At 42.5% G+C, this 17,278-nt stretch overlaps 1 protein-coding gene across 10 annotated transcripts in view; it reads right to left on the reverse strand.

Annotated features, from left to right (window-relative positions):
* The window catches only part of LOC139749912 (uncharacterized), a 342,664-nt gene that overhangs the window by 180,493 nt on the left and 144,893 nt on the right, over window positions 1–17,278 (reverse strand). For 9 of the 10 annotated variants that reach the window (XR_011713065.1, XM_071664321.1, XM_071664319.1 and 6 more), the window contains exons 2-4: window positions 9,779–9,874; window positions 4,464–4,643; window positions 300–1,187 (exon numbers count right to left, since the gene is read on the reverse strand). Coding sequence is in view for 9 of the 10 variants with exons in the window: in XM_071664321.1 (XP_071520422.1) it covers window positions 300–1,187; window positions 4,464–4,643; window positions 9,779–9,874 (1,164 nt within the window). In the remaining variant the exon portion in view is untranslated. The remainder of the gene's footprint in view (window positions 1–299; window positions 1,188–4,463; window positions 4,644–9,778; window positions 9,875–17,278) is intronic. The other variant, XM_071664324.1, reaches the window with a different exon arrangement.

Genomic DNA, 17,278 nt, shown 5'->3' on the forward strand with positions numbered 1-17,278 from the left:
GAGGATGTGGCAGGTTCTAGAGAAGGAAGAGAAGTAGGGGAGGGGCTGGGTTCTCTCAGGGTGCCACTGGGTGTATTAGCAGAATCACTGACGGAACACAGGCTAAGGTCATCAATCATTGATTGGTTATGGAGCTGGGTTTGTAAAAGGGGTTGAACAGGTTCCACAACCTCCTGGTCATACTCAAAGAGGTCACACGCCACACTGTCATCAACAGCTGCAGTCTTAACTCTAAGTTCAAGCTCAGGGACTTCAGCAGCAACATTAATCTCCACTCCCACACAACATGCTCCACTTACGAAAGGTCCCTTTTGTAGACCTGGTAGGGAAGGCAGTGGTCCAAATCCAGATGTTCCAGTTAATGACTTGTCATTGAAATCCATTTTATCTAGCTGCAGTGGGTCATCAAGGTCTTCTTCCTCTGGTTGTAATGAATCTTCTATAGTAGGTTTGCCAAGAAGTAGAGGGCTTCTACTTTCTCTTCTTATACAAGGTTCATCCTCAGCATTACAGTTCAATAATAGTTCTATTTCAGGTTCTTCCTCTTCATTTTCTACACAGGATGTTATTCTTGGTTCATCAATTAACTTTGATCTATTTGTAGCCACAAGAACAAAGTCTTTTTTCTGTGAATCTTCCTTCTGCTCAGTCTCAGTACCAGTTACAAAGGTCTCTGCTAATTCTTGGTTCTCATTGTGTACCTCAGCAGCTGGCACATAGTTTTCTTCCCAAGATTTGCAAAATTCAGCAATTTCATCTGCTCCCATTTCTGCATTCTCCAGTGAAGGATATTTATTCAAGTTTCTTGCAATAAGCTGTTCCTCACTGAGAGTGAGATTAATTTGCTGGGAAAGTTTGGAAGAAAACGGAAGGGCTGTGAATGATTCTCCTGCTTCCTCAATTTCTTCATCATGAAGAGGAACAAATTCTCGTTTCTTTGGTTTACGAGAAGCTGAAGGTGGATGTGTCTGCAACTCACGTACCATAGAATCGTAGCCCACTGGAATGATGGGGTCTGGAGCCTGTCGTGCCCGTCGGAATTTTGGGAAGGTCTTGTTCGACTGGAAGTTGACGTCCAGGACAGAGTTACGAAGAGCTGATGTAAGAACTTCATCAATCACTTCCAACATCTGCTGTTCATCTAACCCAGTAGCATTATTTCGAATACCCTCCAGCCTTAGAGAAACCTGTAAAAAAGAAAATTCAAATGATTGACTGACTTTGGCATTTATATGAAATCTACATGGACTACACCGTAGATTACAATCATGCTCTACTGAGCCACTGAAAACTGGCCATTCTTAACAGCGGAATTTGATTATAGATAAAAAGATTGGATATAATTCATAACAAATATCGAACAATTAAGGTAATGAATCCTGAGTGATGAGGTGACATACCAAAACTATTTAGCAAAATGCTTATATATAAACTATTAACTAATATAAGATTAACTGCAACAAAAATTACAAAAATGAATCATCAAACATAAAGATGCACAAAAATTTAGTTCAGAGGGTCTGGAGGAAGGCAACAAAGACGGTACCTAATCTAAGAGAACTGAAATACAGTAAAGGGTTGGGGCTATAAATATGCATACCATGAAAGAAAGAAGAGTAAAGGGTGACTTGACCACAACTTACAAGTTTCTATATCAGTTTCACAATGTTGACAGTAGACTGTTGGTCACTTCCTCATAAGATATAATGACAGACCAACCAGTGGTTATAATAGGAAGCAAGGCAAGAAGCTTTTTAAAAGGATGAGAAGTACTTTATATTACCAGGATGGTGGATGAATCAAGGAAACTAAGTTATGAAACTATGAATGCTGGCAGTATACACAAGGTAAAAAAGGTATTTGGTGGTATGAGAAGTTCAAGGGATGGGGCCCTGTGACTTTAGAACTCCTTTCCATACTAAACAAATAGGTAATTCCAGCCCAACCATCCCCTAGATATTCTCTAAATAAAATTTCAACACCTGTATTTCATTTCATTTCTCTACATGCTTTTCTATCTTATTTACTCTTCCCTTTTTCGTCTTGAATTACATTGTGCTATGTTTCAAGGTACAATTAGGGAATTTCAATCTTTTTCAATGCTTTTAGTCTTTATCTGTGGATAGGGGGCTTTGGTTTTGGTGCATTACACATCAGCTAGGAAATGGATGTGAATGAATGAGGCCTTTCTTCATTTGTTCTTGGTGCTACCTTGCTGATGCAGGAAACATTGAAAAAGTATGTATGTATATATTTTCATAAATATTCGCCACTTCCAACATTAGCAAGGTAGCGTTACAAACAGAGGACTGAGCCTTAAGAGGGAATATCCTCACTTGGCCCCCTTCTCTGTTCCTTCTTTTGGAAAATCAAAAAATGGAAGGGGAGGATATCCAGTCCGTCTGCCCCCTCCCCTTCTAGCTGCCTTCTCCAACACACAGGGAATACACTTAAAGTATTCTTTCTCCCCTATCCCTGGGATAGGGAGCTGTGGTTTCGGTGGGTGGGAAGGATCTAGTTCTGTTGCATAGACCTAAGTACCAAGCACGTTGAGGTGGCACTGCATTGGGAGGATTTTTGTTTTCTTGTGTCGGTGTTGCATTCCTGGCACTGCTAAGCAGCCAGTGATTGTTCTGAGTGCACTATTTTGTGTGGTTTGCAGTTCTGTTATGTCTACTTTTGAGAGGCCAGAAGACCAGGCAAGTGAAGCATAGGTGATACTGGAATGGATAAATTGTTTGTAGAGGACATTCAGGGATTCTTTATCTTGTCCAAATCTGAAACCAGTTACCATTCTGTTTCGGTGTTGCTTTTACATTAATGTAACTGGTGTGGGGAGTGAATACCATGTGTGTGTCATATGCGATGCCTAAAATGGTTGTCATTTTGTTTAGTGTGAATGACTGTCCTTTCAAGGTGACTGGAGGAAGTGACCTGGATTCATGTATATTTGAGGTTAAAATAGTGACCAAAGACTTCTGTGGAGATGCAGACATTCATTTATGGTGAGCAATTGTTCCAAATGTTTAATGTAGTGATGTACACTTGATATTGTTGCTGTGTTGTCAGGGTGTTATGAAGCAATTGAGATGTCTTCATATGAAAGGACCCCCTCAGTGAGATTTGCTTGAGGTAATGGGAGGTCGTGTAGGAAGAGACTGAAAAGTGTTGAAGAGAGAATTTCGTGTGGATATCCATTTTAGAATTTACTTTGTTTTCAACTTGGATGTGGCCAGATCCCTAAGTGCTGCATGAGCCTCCTCTAGAAAAAGGACTCTTGGGGCAGGAAATAAGTAAGATGATATTTTCCTTTGGAACTAACTGTTCAACAGGGACAGGCCTTGACTTGTCCCTTTTCAAAGCCATCTAGAAACTCTGGCAAGCATTCCAGATGGCCATCATCACTGAAAATGGGCATTTAAACACCTGTCAACCGTCCATTCACTTTTCACTTTTCTGAACTTGTCACCTGCAACTACAAGGTCAATGGGAACCAAACTTATCATTGATGGTCCTTTTGAAAAAGGTTTTCAGTGAACTTGATCAACTTGGCAGAGATAGTCCTTGGGTGGTCCCTTTTCATAACTGTTTATGGTGATCCAACAACTACTCATACTGGTTGCTGTTTCAAAAAATATAAATTCATCCACACAACCACAACTTTTTCAAGTTAGACTAGTTCAAACTTCAACTGTAATTAAACAAATCATGAGTTTTTTAACATATTACAGGTATTTCAGTTAAATCTATAAATCTATTGATTTCTGATTATCATTCAATGAAGCATATTTTGTCAAAGATCCATTAAATGAAATTAAAACAGAACAACTACAAACCCAGTATGGAATGAGCTTGGCAGGGATGGACCTAAAGTGAACCATTTGTAAAACTGTCTTTCGATACTGATATCCATCCAAAATGGTCATTGTTACTAAAAGATGAAGGTTCTTCAAATAATCACGTTCTTTCTTTTATAGCACACTTGCCTCATACGTGAACTGTAGTTATAGGTTTTCATAGTTGTTTAATGCACATTTCTACTTTTCCAATAAAATTTATAGCATTCACTAAGTTTCTCAACTGAGAACTGGTAATAATTTTAAAAAATCATTTAATAATATGGCAAACATCATGTTGTAATAATAGAGGCTTAAGTGAACCTGATATTTCCTCTCTCTCTCTCTCTCTCTCTCTCTCTCTCTCTCTCTCTCTCTCTCTGCTTCAAACATTTCTTGTTATTCTCCATTCTACATTATCATAATAATGTATTAACCCCCTTGAACATTTCGGTATGACCCTGGGGTATAATGATTTGACTTTTGACCTTATCCTTAAGGGTCAAGTCAAAGACCGAGCCGTTATTATCCCAAGGGTCATACCCTTGAAGTCAAAGGTCACACCACAGTGCTCAAGAGTTATAAGACTCTGCTAAGAATAAAACAGTAAGACACATCAGCTCCTACCTCCGGCCAGCCATCAAACTTGACCACAGCTAGTAACTCTGCAGTGATGGCCGCGATGTTCAGTCGGCCCCGAAGTGGATGCACGACGCAGGCGTACTCGCTCTCGGTAGTTTTGTCGCCCTGCGTTCTTGTCGTAACCAGCCGCAGGTATATGGTTGCATCGCAGTCACATGTGATTGTCTGTGGACCATAAAGAATATATCTTTTGTAGTCCAGAAGATAGTGGGACAACTCACCATTATGGATTACATGATGTCGGTACAAAGAAAGGCACTGTGTTATTTGTTATTTAAGACATATCTAACAACAAATCTTACATTTTTCTCATCAAACAAAATATCTATAATCTACCGACTTCCTCCAAGCAACAGCATAAATGATGATATTACACGAAGCAAGATAATTACGCTCGAGAGGAATCATGCATTTCTACTCATCTTGAATCATTTCACTTTACGAATAGGGTCGTACTTTACATGAAGCATACTTCAACTTATCCTGCATAACGGTACAACCCTTGAGCAAGATATGGAGCCTTGGGTGCGATATCCTGGCTCTTAGACAGAATCCTTACAGGTCAAGCCAAGGTTCGTACCACCATTCTCAAAGCTCGTACCTTTCTCATGGGTCGCATCATGGTTCTCAAAGGTCTAATATGGTTCTCAAAGGTCGTACCATCATACGAGAGGTACCGTTGTGCTATAGTATGTTCAGTGCCTGTACAAAGTTTCCATCTTTCCGGCCAGCTTTAGCGTCACTAACTTCGTTGTTGGAACTGTTGTCCACTTCATTCTGAACTTAAAACTTCGCTAACACTTTGTTCCCAAAAGAGAGGAATGAAATCCTGAAGGACTATCGCATAAAGCTCATATAAACTGGAAAAGAAAATGTACAGTGCACATATGCAACAAAATTATAGCATAAAGTCATAAACACTTAGCGGAGACACAAACAAAGTATTTGCTACAATTACAAGCCAACAAATGCCTGAGGGTGATAAAAAGGACATGAACGACCACAATGAAAGAGGCCAACAGATAGATGTATTTAGCTGGCACGAGCAAAACAGGGACAACGACATTAATAGCTAACAAAAGCCTGAAGTTGACACAAGCAAATTAGTGAAGTCAACCAAAGGCTGAAGTTGTCAACTAGAAATTAATGACAACGATCGCAGGCCAACCAAATGAATGTCGAGGTGATTTTAATCTTGGGAACACCGCAGTCTAATGAATTCGGGAACCAAAGACGTCGAATATATATATATATATATATATATATATATATATATATATATATATATATATATATATATATATATATATATATACTGACTCCTGCATTCACTGCTAGGTCACCTCAGGCTCCTGCATTCACTGCACTGCTGGTACCTGCATTCACTGCTAGGTCACCTCAGGCTCCTGCATTCACTGCAAAGTCACTACTGGTACCTGCATTCATTGCTAGGTCACCTCAGGCTTCAGCATTCACTGCTAGGTCAACTAAGGCTCCTGCACTCATTACCGAGTCACATCCAAGAGTGGTAACGTCGTTCTTGTAGGTCAAAGCGTCGTGTTCAAAGGCCGTGCCGTCGTGTTCAAAGGTCGTACTGTCGTGTGCGTGGAGCTGATGATGCTGGTAAATGCTAGCAACACAGCATAACATAACCTGGATGAGCCAGGGACAACAATGTGGTCGAGATGACCTTCCCCAAAGCTACAGTGGCACCTATGGCAGTCTAGGCGAGCCTCCCGCAGCTCAAAATTCAAACTTCTGTTCCAAAATGGCACAAACGTCTGGCCCATAATGGTACACGGCCTAACGCCTAGCATCATTGATTCAAAACATGGATTCAAAAAGTGTGGGCTTAAAATAATGTCCAGCAGTATCCACTGAAACACTGTATTCTAAGATTCTTTGCGTATTTTGACACTTCTAGCTCCTGAAGGCACCAGCGACAGATCGTATTGAGGCGCTGCGCCCCACCCTTATCTGAGCACCCTGTTCTTCAGATCCAGCTACCACTGATTCAAGAGAATTTGATGAAATCATAACATCGACCAATATCTCGTCGTTAAGATAATAGCCGCCCTTGACGCTAACGCTTGAAATATCCCAATTCAATTTTCTAAGCACTTCCTTGAATAACTTCGGAAATGATTTCCACTCCTATTCCGCTTTCTGTATTATTGACGGGAAAGGGCTGTTGTCTCAGAGACCCCCATCACTTATGTAGTACGAGGGGTATTTCGTTACAGGTAACAGAACAGTCATTTCTCTATCAAAGGCTCTATAGCCTAGTGTGTGTGTGTATATATATATATATATATATATATATATATATATATATATATATATATATATATATATATATATATTTTTTTTTTTTTTTCTTTTTTTTTGTCGCTGTCTCCCGCGTTTGCGAGGTAGCGCAAGGAAACAGACGAAAGAAATGGCCCAACCCACCCCCATACACATGTATATACATACGTCCACACATGCAAATATACATACCTACACAGCTTTCCATGGTTCACCCCAGACGCTTCACATGCCCTGATTCAATCCACTGACAGCACGTCAACCCCAGTATACCACATCGATCCAATTCACTCTATTCCTTGCTCTCCTTTCACCCTCCTGCATGTTCAAGCCCCCATCACACAAAATCTTTTTCACTCCATCTTTCCACCTCCAATTTGGTCTCCCACTTCTCCTCGTTCCCTCCACCTCCGACACATACATCCTCTTGGTCAATCTTTCCTCACTCATTCTCTCCATGTGCCCAAACCATTTCAAAACACCCTCTTCTGCTCTCTCAACCACGCTCTTTTTATTTCCACACATCTCTCTTACCCTTACGTTACTTACTCGATCAAACCACCTCACACCACACATTGTCCTCAAACATCTCATTTCCAGCACATCCATCCTCCTGCGCACAACTCTATCCATAGCCCACGCCTCGCAACCATACAACATTGTTGGAACCACTATTCCTTCAAACATACCCATTTTTGCTTTCCGAGATAATGTTCTCGACTTCCACACATCCTTCAAGGCTCCCAGGATTTTCGCCCCCTCCCCCACCCTATGATCCATTTCCGCTTCCATGGTTCCATCCGCTGCCAGATCCACTCCCAGATATCTAAAACACTTTACTTCCTCCAGTTTTTCTCCATTCAAACTTACCTTCCAATTGACTTGACCCTCAACCCTACTGTACCTAATTACCTTGCTCTTATTCACATTTACTCTTAACTTTCTTCTTTCACACACTTTACCAAACTCAGTCACCAGCTTCTGCAGTTTCTCACATGAATCAGCCACCAGCGCTGTATCATCAGCGAACAACAACTGACTCACTTCCCAAGCTCTCTCATCCACAACAGACTGCATACTTGCCCCTCTTTCCAAAACTCTTGCATTCACCTCCCTAACAACCCCATCCATAAACAAATTAAACAACCATGGAGACATCACACACCCCTGCCGCAAACCTACCTATATATATATATATATATATATATATATATATATATATATATATATATATTTATATATATATATATATGGCTAAAGGTTTTTACTGCAAATATCTTCAAATTCTCTCCTGTCTAAACGTGATCTACTTCACAACATACCTTAGGCAGTCAAAGGTGTATGCTAAGCATTGGGAACATTCATATGGCTTCTCGCCAGTATGAACAATCAAATGCTGCGATAAGTTACTCCAGTAGAAGAAAGTCTTTTAACATTTATACCACTGATAATGAGCTACATTGTACGATATCAACACTCTCAGACGATGTCAAGATCGGCAACATATGAACACCTGGAACAACGTCTGTTGCTTCAAAAGGACATAGACAAACTGACTGCGGTCATAAATGGCGAATGAGTTTTGATATCAAACAGTGCTCTGTTTCTATGCACCGGTAGTAAAATGAGAAGGCAAGGTACTGTGCGAATTCTTGTGAGCTACGAAACGTAAATGAGTAAAAAGACTGGTGTATAATCTCTGGTGACTTAAAGCCAAGTAAGCAGTGCACATAAGCGGTAAAAAGACAAAGGTATAAACGAACAAAATCTTGGATTGAAAGGCAGGCCACTCGAAAATAAACCTGAGAAACCAACCCTCTCTCTTTACAATTCAGTAGATCGGATCCACCTTAAAAACAGTTCATCCACCTTAAAAACAGTTCAGTTCTGCTTACCCTCAGTGTAAAAAAAAAAAAAAAGACACTGAACGAAGAGTGTAGACTGAGGAACAACTCTTACGAGAGCCAACTAAACAAACTTCCTTGGGTTAGGAAAGAGAGAAGGTTAAGAGGTGATTCACTACAAGTGATCTGAATTATCAAAGGATTTGATACTCTCTGTCTAAGAACCTCCTCAAGGAATGATTTGTCTGACTTTCAATCGTAGTCATGAATACAAACTCGTGGGGAAACGTTTTACATCGAATGGAGAAAAATACTTTTTCTTCAAAAAATGTATCAACTTATGGAATTATCTATCAATTCGAACAGACTTAACAAATACTTGACGTTCAGTCCACGACTGACAATATCTAAGCTGCCTAAGTTACATTCTAGATTTACGGGTAATTCGCTTTAAATCATCTGTATGCTTCCCTACTCTATACACACACATCTATAAGTTTCTGATCCCTTCCACAATAAAAGACAACCTATCGAAAGTTCCCACTGGTCTGTTGCCGTTTGAAATATTTTGTATTTTGCCTTTTCAGAGAAATAATAACGAGAAAAATGACTTTTGGTGTAAAAATAAATGCAAAAGTACACTAGTATATGAAAGCCGAACATAGACACATGAATGGATCCTTCATCCACAAAGGGAGGAGGTACAAGCATCACCGACAGGAGGAGGAGGTACATGCATCTTTCATCTACAGGAGGAGAAGGTACATAGATCTTACACCTACAGGAGGTGGAGGTACAAGCATCTTTCATCTACAGGAGGGAGAGGTACAAGCATCTTTCACCTACAGGAGGGAGAGGCACAAGCATCTTTCACCTACAGGAGGAGGTGGAGGTACATGCATCTTTCATCCACAAAAGGAGGGGGAGGTACTTGCATCTTTCACCTACAGGAGGATAAGGTACATGCATCTTACACCTACAGGAGGGAGGTACAAGCATCTTTCACCAACTGGAGGAAGAGGTACATGCATCTTTCACCTACAGGAGAAGGAACATGCATCACCTACAGGAGAATGAGGTACATGCATCTTTCACCTACAGGAGGAGAGGGAACATGCGAGAGCAACGGGTGATGTGTGGAGGACTGACCACGTTGTCGGTGGGTGAGCAGTCGACGACCACGTTCGACAGTGTGGGCGGCTGCGATGGGGCCAGCACCTCCACCACCTCCACCAGGATGCCTGTCTGTCAAAGAGGAAAGAAAAATGAATATCAGTTACGATTCATAATGACAAACATACCTTTTACGATTACTACTAATAATAATAGTAATAATAACAACAATAATAATAATAACAACAATAGTAATAATAATAATTATAATAATAATAATAATAATAATAATAATAATAATAATAATAATAATAATAAAGTAGTTATGTAATCATTCGATGCATCATCATAACATGCACCATTATTCTATCACTTCATCAAGTGATTCGCCAGATTAATCTTCAAGGTACATCACTGGAAATAATGACCGAAATGAGCCATACGGCCTCCATCATCCAGTGTAGCCTCCCCAAGACATTGTGCCCCCCAAGCCCCTCCTCATCCAGCGTGGCCTCCCTCACCCTGAGTGGCCATCATCCACGGGTCGCAGGCCGGGTTCATCCACTACGATACCTGGGGACCAATAAACCCTCCTCCTCCTCATCCCATCGTATAAGCTACCCCTTGGATCATCGACCGACGTAACACCCTATCACGCTGCTTGTCTCTCCCACTACCTTCCCGCTCTCCCATATCCTAGTATGTCTCCGGATCTATGATATCGCCTGACATACCTTCTCGTTTCGCTTGACACTCTTGCATATCATCGAACCTGATGCTCTATGAGTATAAATGTCCCTACAAAAGAGGTGTTGCATGTCCCCACACCCATGGTGGAGCAATCAGTGTTATGTTTCAGGTGATCCTACTCGGCCAGCCTTCATAGTTCCACACACACACACTTGGCTTTCGAACTAGTCATTATGTATGTATCACACACCGTTTGCTGTAATTACAGAGTACTGTACGTGTCATATTAGGTAGAGCAGGATTGAGATCCCCACTTCATCTCGATGGGTTTATTTTCTGTTGGCGATGAATGAAAGAATGTAGGGTCATGGCAAGTTCCGTGCTCTCCAAAAGCCTGGAATGCTTCACGTTGAGCTCGAAACAGCAAACAGCGAAGTCGAAGCAACAAAGCCAAGTAACTTGGAACAAAAAACCGTGTGTGATCGATTGAATACACTAGTGGATCACCGAGTCCATGCTCAGCAATCTCAACCACCAACGAGCAATATTACTTAATGTCCAGCTGAGAAATATTATGTCCAGCTGAGAAATATTGTGTTTGTAAAGTAACGCTGACAGCTGACCGTGTTAATCGATACAACAAGCAAGGTACTTAAAAGTGTATGCAGCGCCAGGCACACGGGGAACTATGACGTGTGCAGGTTAAGTATCTCTGCATGTTGGTAACAGGTAGTGATGGAGTGTTGAATGTGTTTAATGATAGAGTGGCAGATGTAGGGTGTTTAGGTCGGGGTGCTATGCAAAGTGAGAGAGTCATGGAGAGTGGTTTGGCGAAGAGAGAAGAGGTGGTGAAAGCCTTAGGAAAGATGAAATGTGGCAAGGCAGCTGGAGTGGATGGTATTGCAAATGAAATTATTAAGAAAGGGGGTGATTGTGTTGTTGACTGGATAGTTAAGATTTTCAGTTTACGCGTGGATCAAGTTGAGGTGCATGAGGATTGGCGGAATGCATGTACAGTGCCATTGTGTTAGAGATGAAATGTTTGAGGACAATATGTGGTGTGAGGTGGTTTGATCGAGTAAGTAATACAAGAGTAAGATAGGTGTGTGGTACTTAAAAGACTGTGTGGGAGAAAGCGGGCGGCTGGAAATCCTCCCCTTTCGTTTTTTGTTAATTTTCCAAAAGAGGGAACAGAGAAGGGGGCCAGGTGAGGATATTCCCTCAAAGACCCAGTCCTCTGCTCTTAATGCTACCTCGCTAACGCGGAAAATGGCAAATAGCATGAAAGAATATATATATATATATATATATATATATATATATATTTTTTTTTTTTTTTTTTTTTTTTTTTTATACTTTGTCGCTGTCTCCCGCGTTTGCGAGGTAGCGCAAGCAAACAGACGAAAGAAATGGCCCAACCCCCATACACACGTACATACACACGTCCACACACGCAAATATACATACCTACACAGCTTTCCATGGTTTACCCCAGACGCTTCACATGCCTTGATTCAATCCACTGACAGCACGTCAACCCCTGTATACCACATCGCTCCAATTCACTCTATTCCTTGCCCTCCTTTCACCCTCCTGCATGTTCAGGCCCCGATCACACAAAATCTTTTTCACTCCATCTTTCCACCTCCAATTTGGTCTCCCTCTTCTCCTCGTTCCCTCCACCTCCGACACATATATCCTCTTGGTCAATCTTTCCTCACTCATTCTCTCCATGTGCCCAAACCATTTCAAAACACCCTCTTCTGCTCTCTCAACCACGCTCTTTTTATTTCCACACATCTCTCTTACCCTTACGTTACTTACTCGATCAAACCACCTCACACCACACATTGTCCTCAAACATCTCATTTCCAGCACATCCATCCTCCTGCGCACAACTCTATCCATAGCCCACGCCTCGCAACCATACAACATTGTTGGAACCACTATTCCTTCAAACATACCCATTTTTGCTTTCCGAGATAATGTTCTCGACTTCCACACATTTTTCAAGGCTCCCAAAATTTTCGCCCCCTCCCCCACCCTATGATCCACTTCCGCTTCCATGGTTCCATCCGCTGACAGATCCACTCCCAGATATCTAAAACACTTCACTTCCTCCAGTTTTTCTCCATTCAAACTCACCTCCCAGTTGACTTGACCCTCAACCCTACTGTACCTAATAACCTTGCTCTTATTCACATTTACTCTTAACTTTCTTCTTCCACACACTTTACCAAACTCAGTCACCAGCTTCTGCAGTTTCTCACATGAATCAGCCACCAGCGCTGTATCATCAGCGAACAACAACTGACCTGGCCCAATTCTCTGTTCCTTCTTTTGAAAAAAAAAAAAAAAAAAAAAAAAACCGAGAGGGGAGGATTTCCAGCCCCCCGCTCCCTCCCCTTTTAGTCGCCTTCTACGACACGCAGGGAATACGTGGGAAGTATTCTTAATCCCCTATCCCCAGGGATATATATATATATATATATATATATATATGAGGGCCGTGAAGTGTGTTATGCCCAGTTGGATAATACATGAAAGGAGTCTCATAGTCAGAGAGGAATGTATATCCCGGTAGTGGCAAATAACACTGCATGAGGCAATCGATGGGTGTGCAGTTCCATATCTCCTAGGGAGATGGCGCCGCAGTGGGTGGGTGGGAGGCGGAGACGGGGGAAGGGTAGGCACCCCAGAACTTCACTCCGCGATCGCACAACGATAGCGTTCAAAGCAAGAGCACCTGGGTGCCATCTGCCAAACCCGGCAAAGTGGCCGTGGACAGAGAGGATGCACAATGGAGTAAAGAGTCACTTGGCCACACACACACACACACACACACACCTCCCTCCTGTAGCCTACTAATGTGCTGGCTCAGCAGCCCCTCTGGCACAGAGCTTCCCGTCCCCCGCCGCTCTGGTCGCGGATGCATCCCACGGTTAACCTGTGAGGAATGTATACTGTGGCCTCACTCGGGTACGACAGATTAATGTTCGCCCGTCGACTATGGATGTGTTGCCAAACTCACCCACCCTGAGTACATCCACCACTCTCATGGACACTTGTGTGTGTGTGTGTGTGTGTGAGATATATATATATATATATATATATATATATATATATATATATATATATATATATATATATATATATATATATATATATATATTATACTTTGTCGCTGTCTCCCGCGCTAGCGAGGTAGCGCAAGGAAACAGACGATAGAATGGCCCAACCCACCCACATACGCATGTATATACATACACGTCCACACACGCACATATACATACCTATACATCTCAACGTATACATATATATAGACACACACAGACATATACATATATACACATGTACATAATTCATACTGTCTGCCTTTATTCATTCTCGTCGCCACCCCGCCACACATGAAATAACAACCCCCTCCCCCCGCATGTGCGCGAGGTAGCGCTAGGAAAAGACAACAAAGGCCAGACTCCACCTGAATGAGGTTACAGTACGAGTGAAGAGTCAGATGACGACACACATCACAGTCTCGTTCAAGATCTCGAATCAAAGGAGTCCATCCTGTCCCTGTTACTGAGTGTAGCGCAACTCTTAAGCCTCGTCACGTTCGAAAAGATTCCCACAGCTTCGCCGATCAAGAGAAAAAGGGAGGGGGTGAGGGATCATAACGGTTCATCCTCGTGCCATGGGTCAACACGAAGAAACTACGGGAAGCAGCAGCCCTCAGTTCTTCAGCAGGTGCACAAGGTCTCAGTGGATGGGACACACCCAGCTCACGAGAGCAGTGACCGAAGCAAAACACCCGGAGAGAAGAGGAGTTAACGTAGTGCACAGACAGAAGTGGGTGGAGGAAGAGACGTGATAAGAGGGGAGTTAAGGTGGAAGGCTTATGGTTCTGATGTCGATAAGGAAGTGGTGGAGGAAAAGCTTCTACAAATACGCAAGCACTTATCTATACATAGGGGGTAATGAAGCCCTGAATAGTATGGAATATCAGCTAAAAAAAAAAAAAAAGCATTGCTTTCGATACTCTTAAAACACCCTTAGCTTGTGGAGAGAAGCAGATATTATGATAACCAGTTTGGGGAGTTTTCAGGAAAGAGCAGAGGATAATAAGGTTAAGGCCAACACATTTCTGATATTACAGGGTGGTACAGTTGTGTTTTCATATTACAGGGTGGTACGGTTGTGTTTTCATATTACAGGGTGGTACGGTAGTGTTTTCATATTACAGGGTGGTACGGTAATGTTTTCATATTACAGGGTGGTACGGTTGTGTCTTCATATTACAGGGTGGTACGGTTGTGTTCTTATATTACAGGGTGGCACGGTGGTGTTTTCATATACAGGGTGGTACAGTTGTGTTTTCATATTACAGGGTGGCACGGTGGTGTTTTCATATACAGGGTGGTACAGTTGTGTTTTCATATTACAGGGTGGTACGGCTGTGTTTTCATATATAACAGTATGAAATGAGAGAGATTTAGAGAGGCAGTGGTAGAAACTGGGTTTTTTACACCACTGAATTCAACCAGGCGTTTTTACACCACTGAATTCAACGAGGCTCACGCTTCTAAGATGCGGCACAGGTCTGAGGTAAAAGACGTGTTCAAGAAAAGAAAAAAGAGCCAAGAAGTCAAGAGAGGAGAGTGAGCTGAAATACACAGAATGAAATCATCTCTAGCAAGAGTTATTGTATGGTCCACAAGCAGTCGACGAAACAATAGCCCATAACAGATCAGCGTTCACACAGCCTCGCCCATGACAGAGCAGCGTTTACACAGCCGCGCCCATAACAGAGCAGCGTTCACACAACCTCGGCCATAACAGAGCAGCGTTCACACAACCTCGCCCATAACAGAGCAGCGTTCACACAACCTCGCCCATAACAGAGCAGCGTTCACACAACCTCTCTAGTAACACAGCAGCGTTTACACAGCCTCATCCCTAACATAGAAACGTCCACACAGCCTCCCCGTAACATGGCACCGTTTACACAGCCCCCTATACCATAGCAGCGTCCACCCAGCCTTTCCCGCTCACGTCTTCATTACCTGTGGGTCGGTAATGGCCGCCCGAGCCACTGGTGGCACGAGTGGACATCACAATAAGCTTCTAGGTCGAGCTACAACAATAAACAATATCAAACTTCCGCCACAAAGAGAGTTGGAAACGCCTGGTACGAGGCGATCTCTTTAAGGTCATTGATCTATACAGGAACTGAGTGATCTCTTTTAAGGCCATTGATCTATACAGGAACTGAGTGATCTCTTTAAGGCTGCTGACCTATATGAGTACGGAGCGCTCTCTTTAAGGACTTTGACCTATACAGGAACGGGGCGCCCTCTTTAAGGCCACTCGTCTACAAGAGAAAGGAGCGCTCTCTTTAAGGCCACTGGTCTACAAGAGAACAGAGCGCGCTCTTCAAGGTCTTTGGTCTACATGAGAAGTGAGTGAGCGCTCTCTTTAAGGCCACTGATCTGAACGAAAAAGGAGCGTCCAATATCTACCCAATACCTTTTTTCTTTTATGTTAGAGGTCCTAGTCACGGACATAAGTCCACTTCAAGGCCGAGTCTTAAATGAAATATAAAGGGATTAATGAAAGAAAAAAAAAAGGGACAAGATAAAGTATTTACGAATTTTGGAAGAAGCGGAGCCAAAGTCATCTGCTCTGTCTCCGAAAGAGACAGCTATAGTACTGTCAGAACGGGAAAATGAAGAAAAGGTTGAGCGACAGAAGTCGTTAGCGATGCTCTTAGCTAAAGACCAGAAAGACCTATCAACGTATGAATAAAAGAACGCTTCTCCTCAAGGGTAACGTACTTGCAATAATTACGGGCCGTGATAAATGCTGAATGGGAGTAGCAGGAAGGAGTAATTTTCCAAACCCGATGTGCCTAATCCCTTGTCTGAATGGTCTCAGAACAGGAATGGCTGAGCGATGCATTAGAAGAAGGCGTCGTCTTGGAGGAAGAGGGGATCTATGCTTCCACTCCCGCAACAATAATAACCTCTGCTATGCGTCTAGCGAAGAACGGATGCAGAAGCATAACCGTATGACAGACAGTAACTTACCCAAGGGAAGTCAAGAAAAAGAATTTTCGTGAGCTATTCCAGTCAGCTTTGTTGAGGGGCCAGTAGTTACGTATAGAAGGGGCTGCTGCTGGAATGGGAGGAGCCATAAAATAGATACATTCACAGAGTGTAGTCAGATTAGCTGAGGAGGAGACTGTGTAGCTACAACGCGATGGGTGAGACGTATAAGCAAATCAGAATATTATGAGAATAGAGAACATGAGGACTTCAGTCCCCTTACAATCCGTATGGGAGGAGTTCAACCATTCCCTATGGTGAACCACATCCTGGGTAGATGATCTCGGGTTTGCGGATGAGATAATGTCACGACCCAATGGTAGGAGCTTAGGAAGTCGAAAAACTTGTAATATTTCCAGAATCAGGAGAGCAGAAGGGGGAAAAGTAAAACAGTAGTAGCTGGGAGTCATATTTTGAGCCAGATAACACCAAAGTCAGAGGATTCAAAGTAATCAAGGCGTGAAACGCGTGTTGATGTTGGAATAAGCAGCAAAGACACCACCTTCGAATCGGAATCGTGCGTGGAGATCATAGACAAAGGTCTACAACAGACAGCGGCCATGAGTGACACCGAACAATCACAGACACAACAGACAACACCCATCATTTACAGCCACAACCAGAGATACAACAGACACCAAATATCAGTTACATTCACAGCTACAGATATAACAGCTGTCAATCACACACAGACACTCAACACAATTTCCATCAGTTACATCCACAACCACAGACACAACAGACA

The sequence above is a fragment of the Panulirus ornatus genome, chromosome 8 (genome assembly GCF_036320965.1).
Source record: "Panulirus ornatus isolate Po-2019 chromosome 8, ASM3632096v1, whole genome shotgun sequence".
Lineage (NCBI taxonomy): Eukaryota > Metazoa > Arthropoda > Malacostraca > Decapoda > Palinuridae > Panulirus > Panulirus ornatus.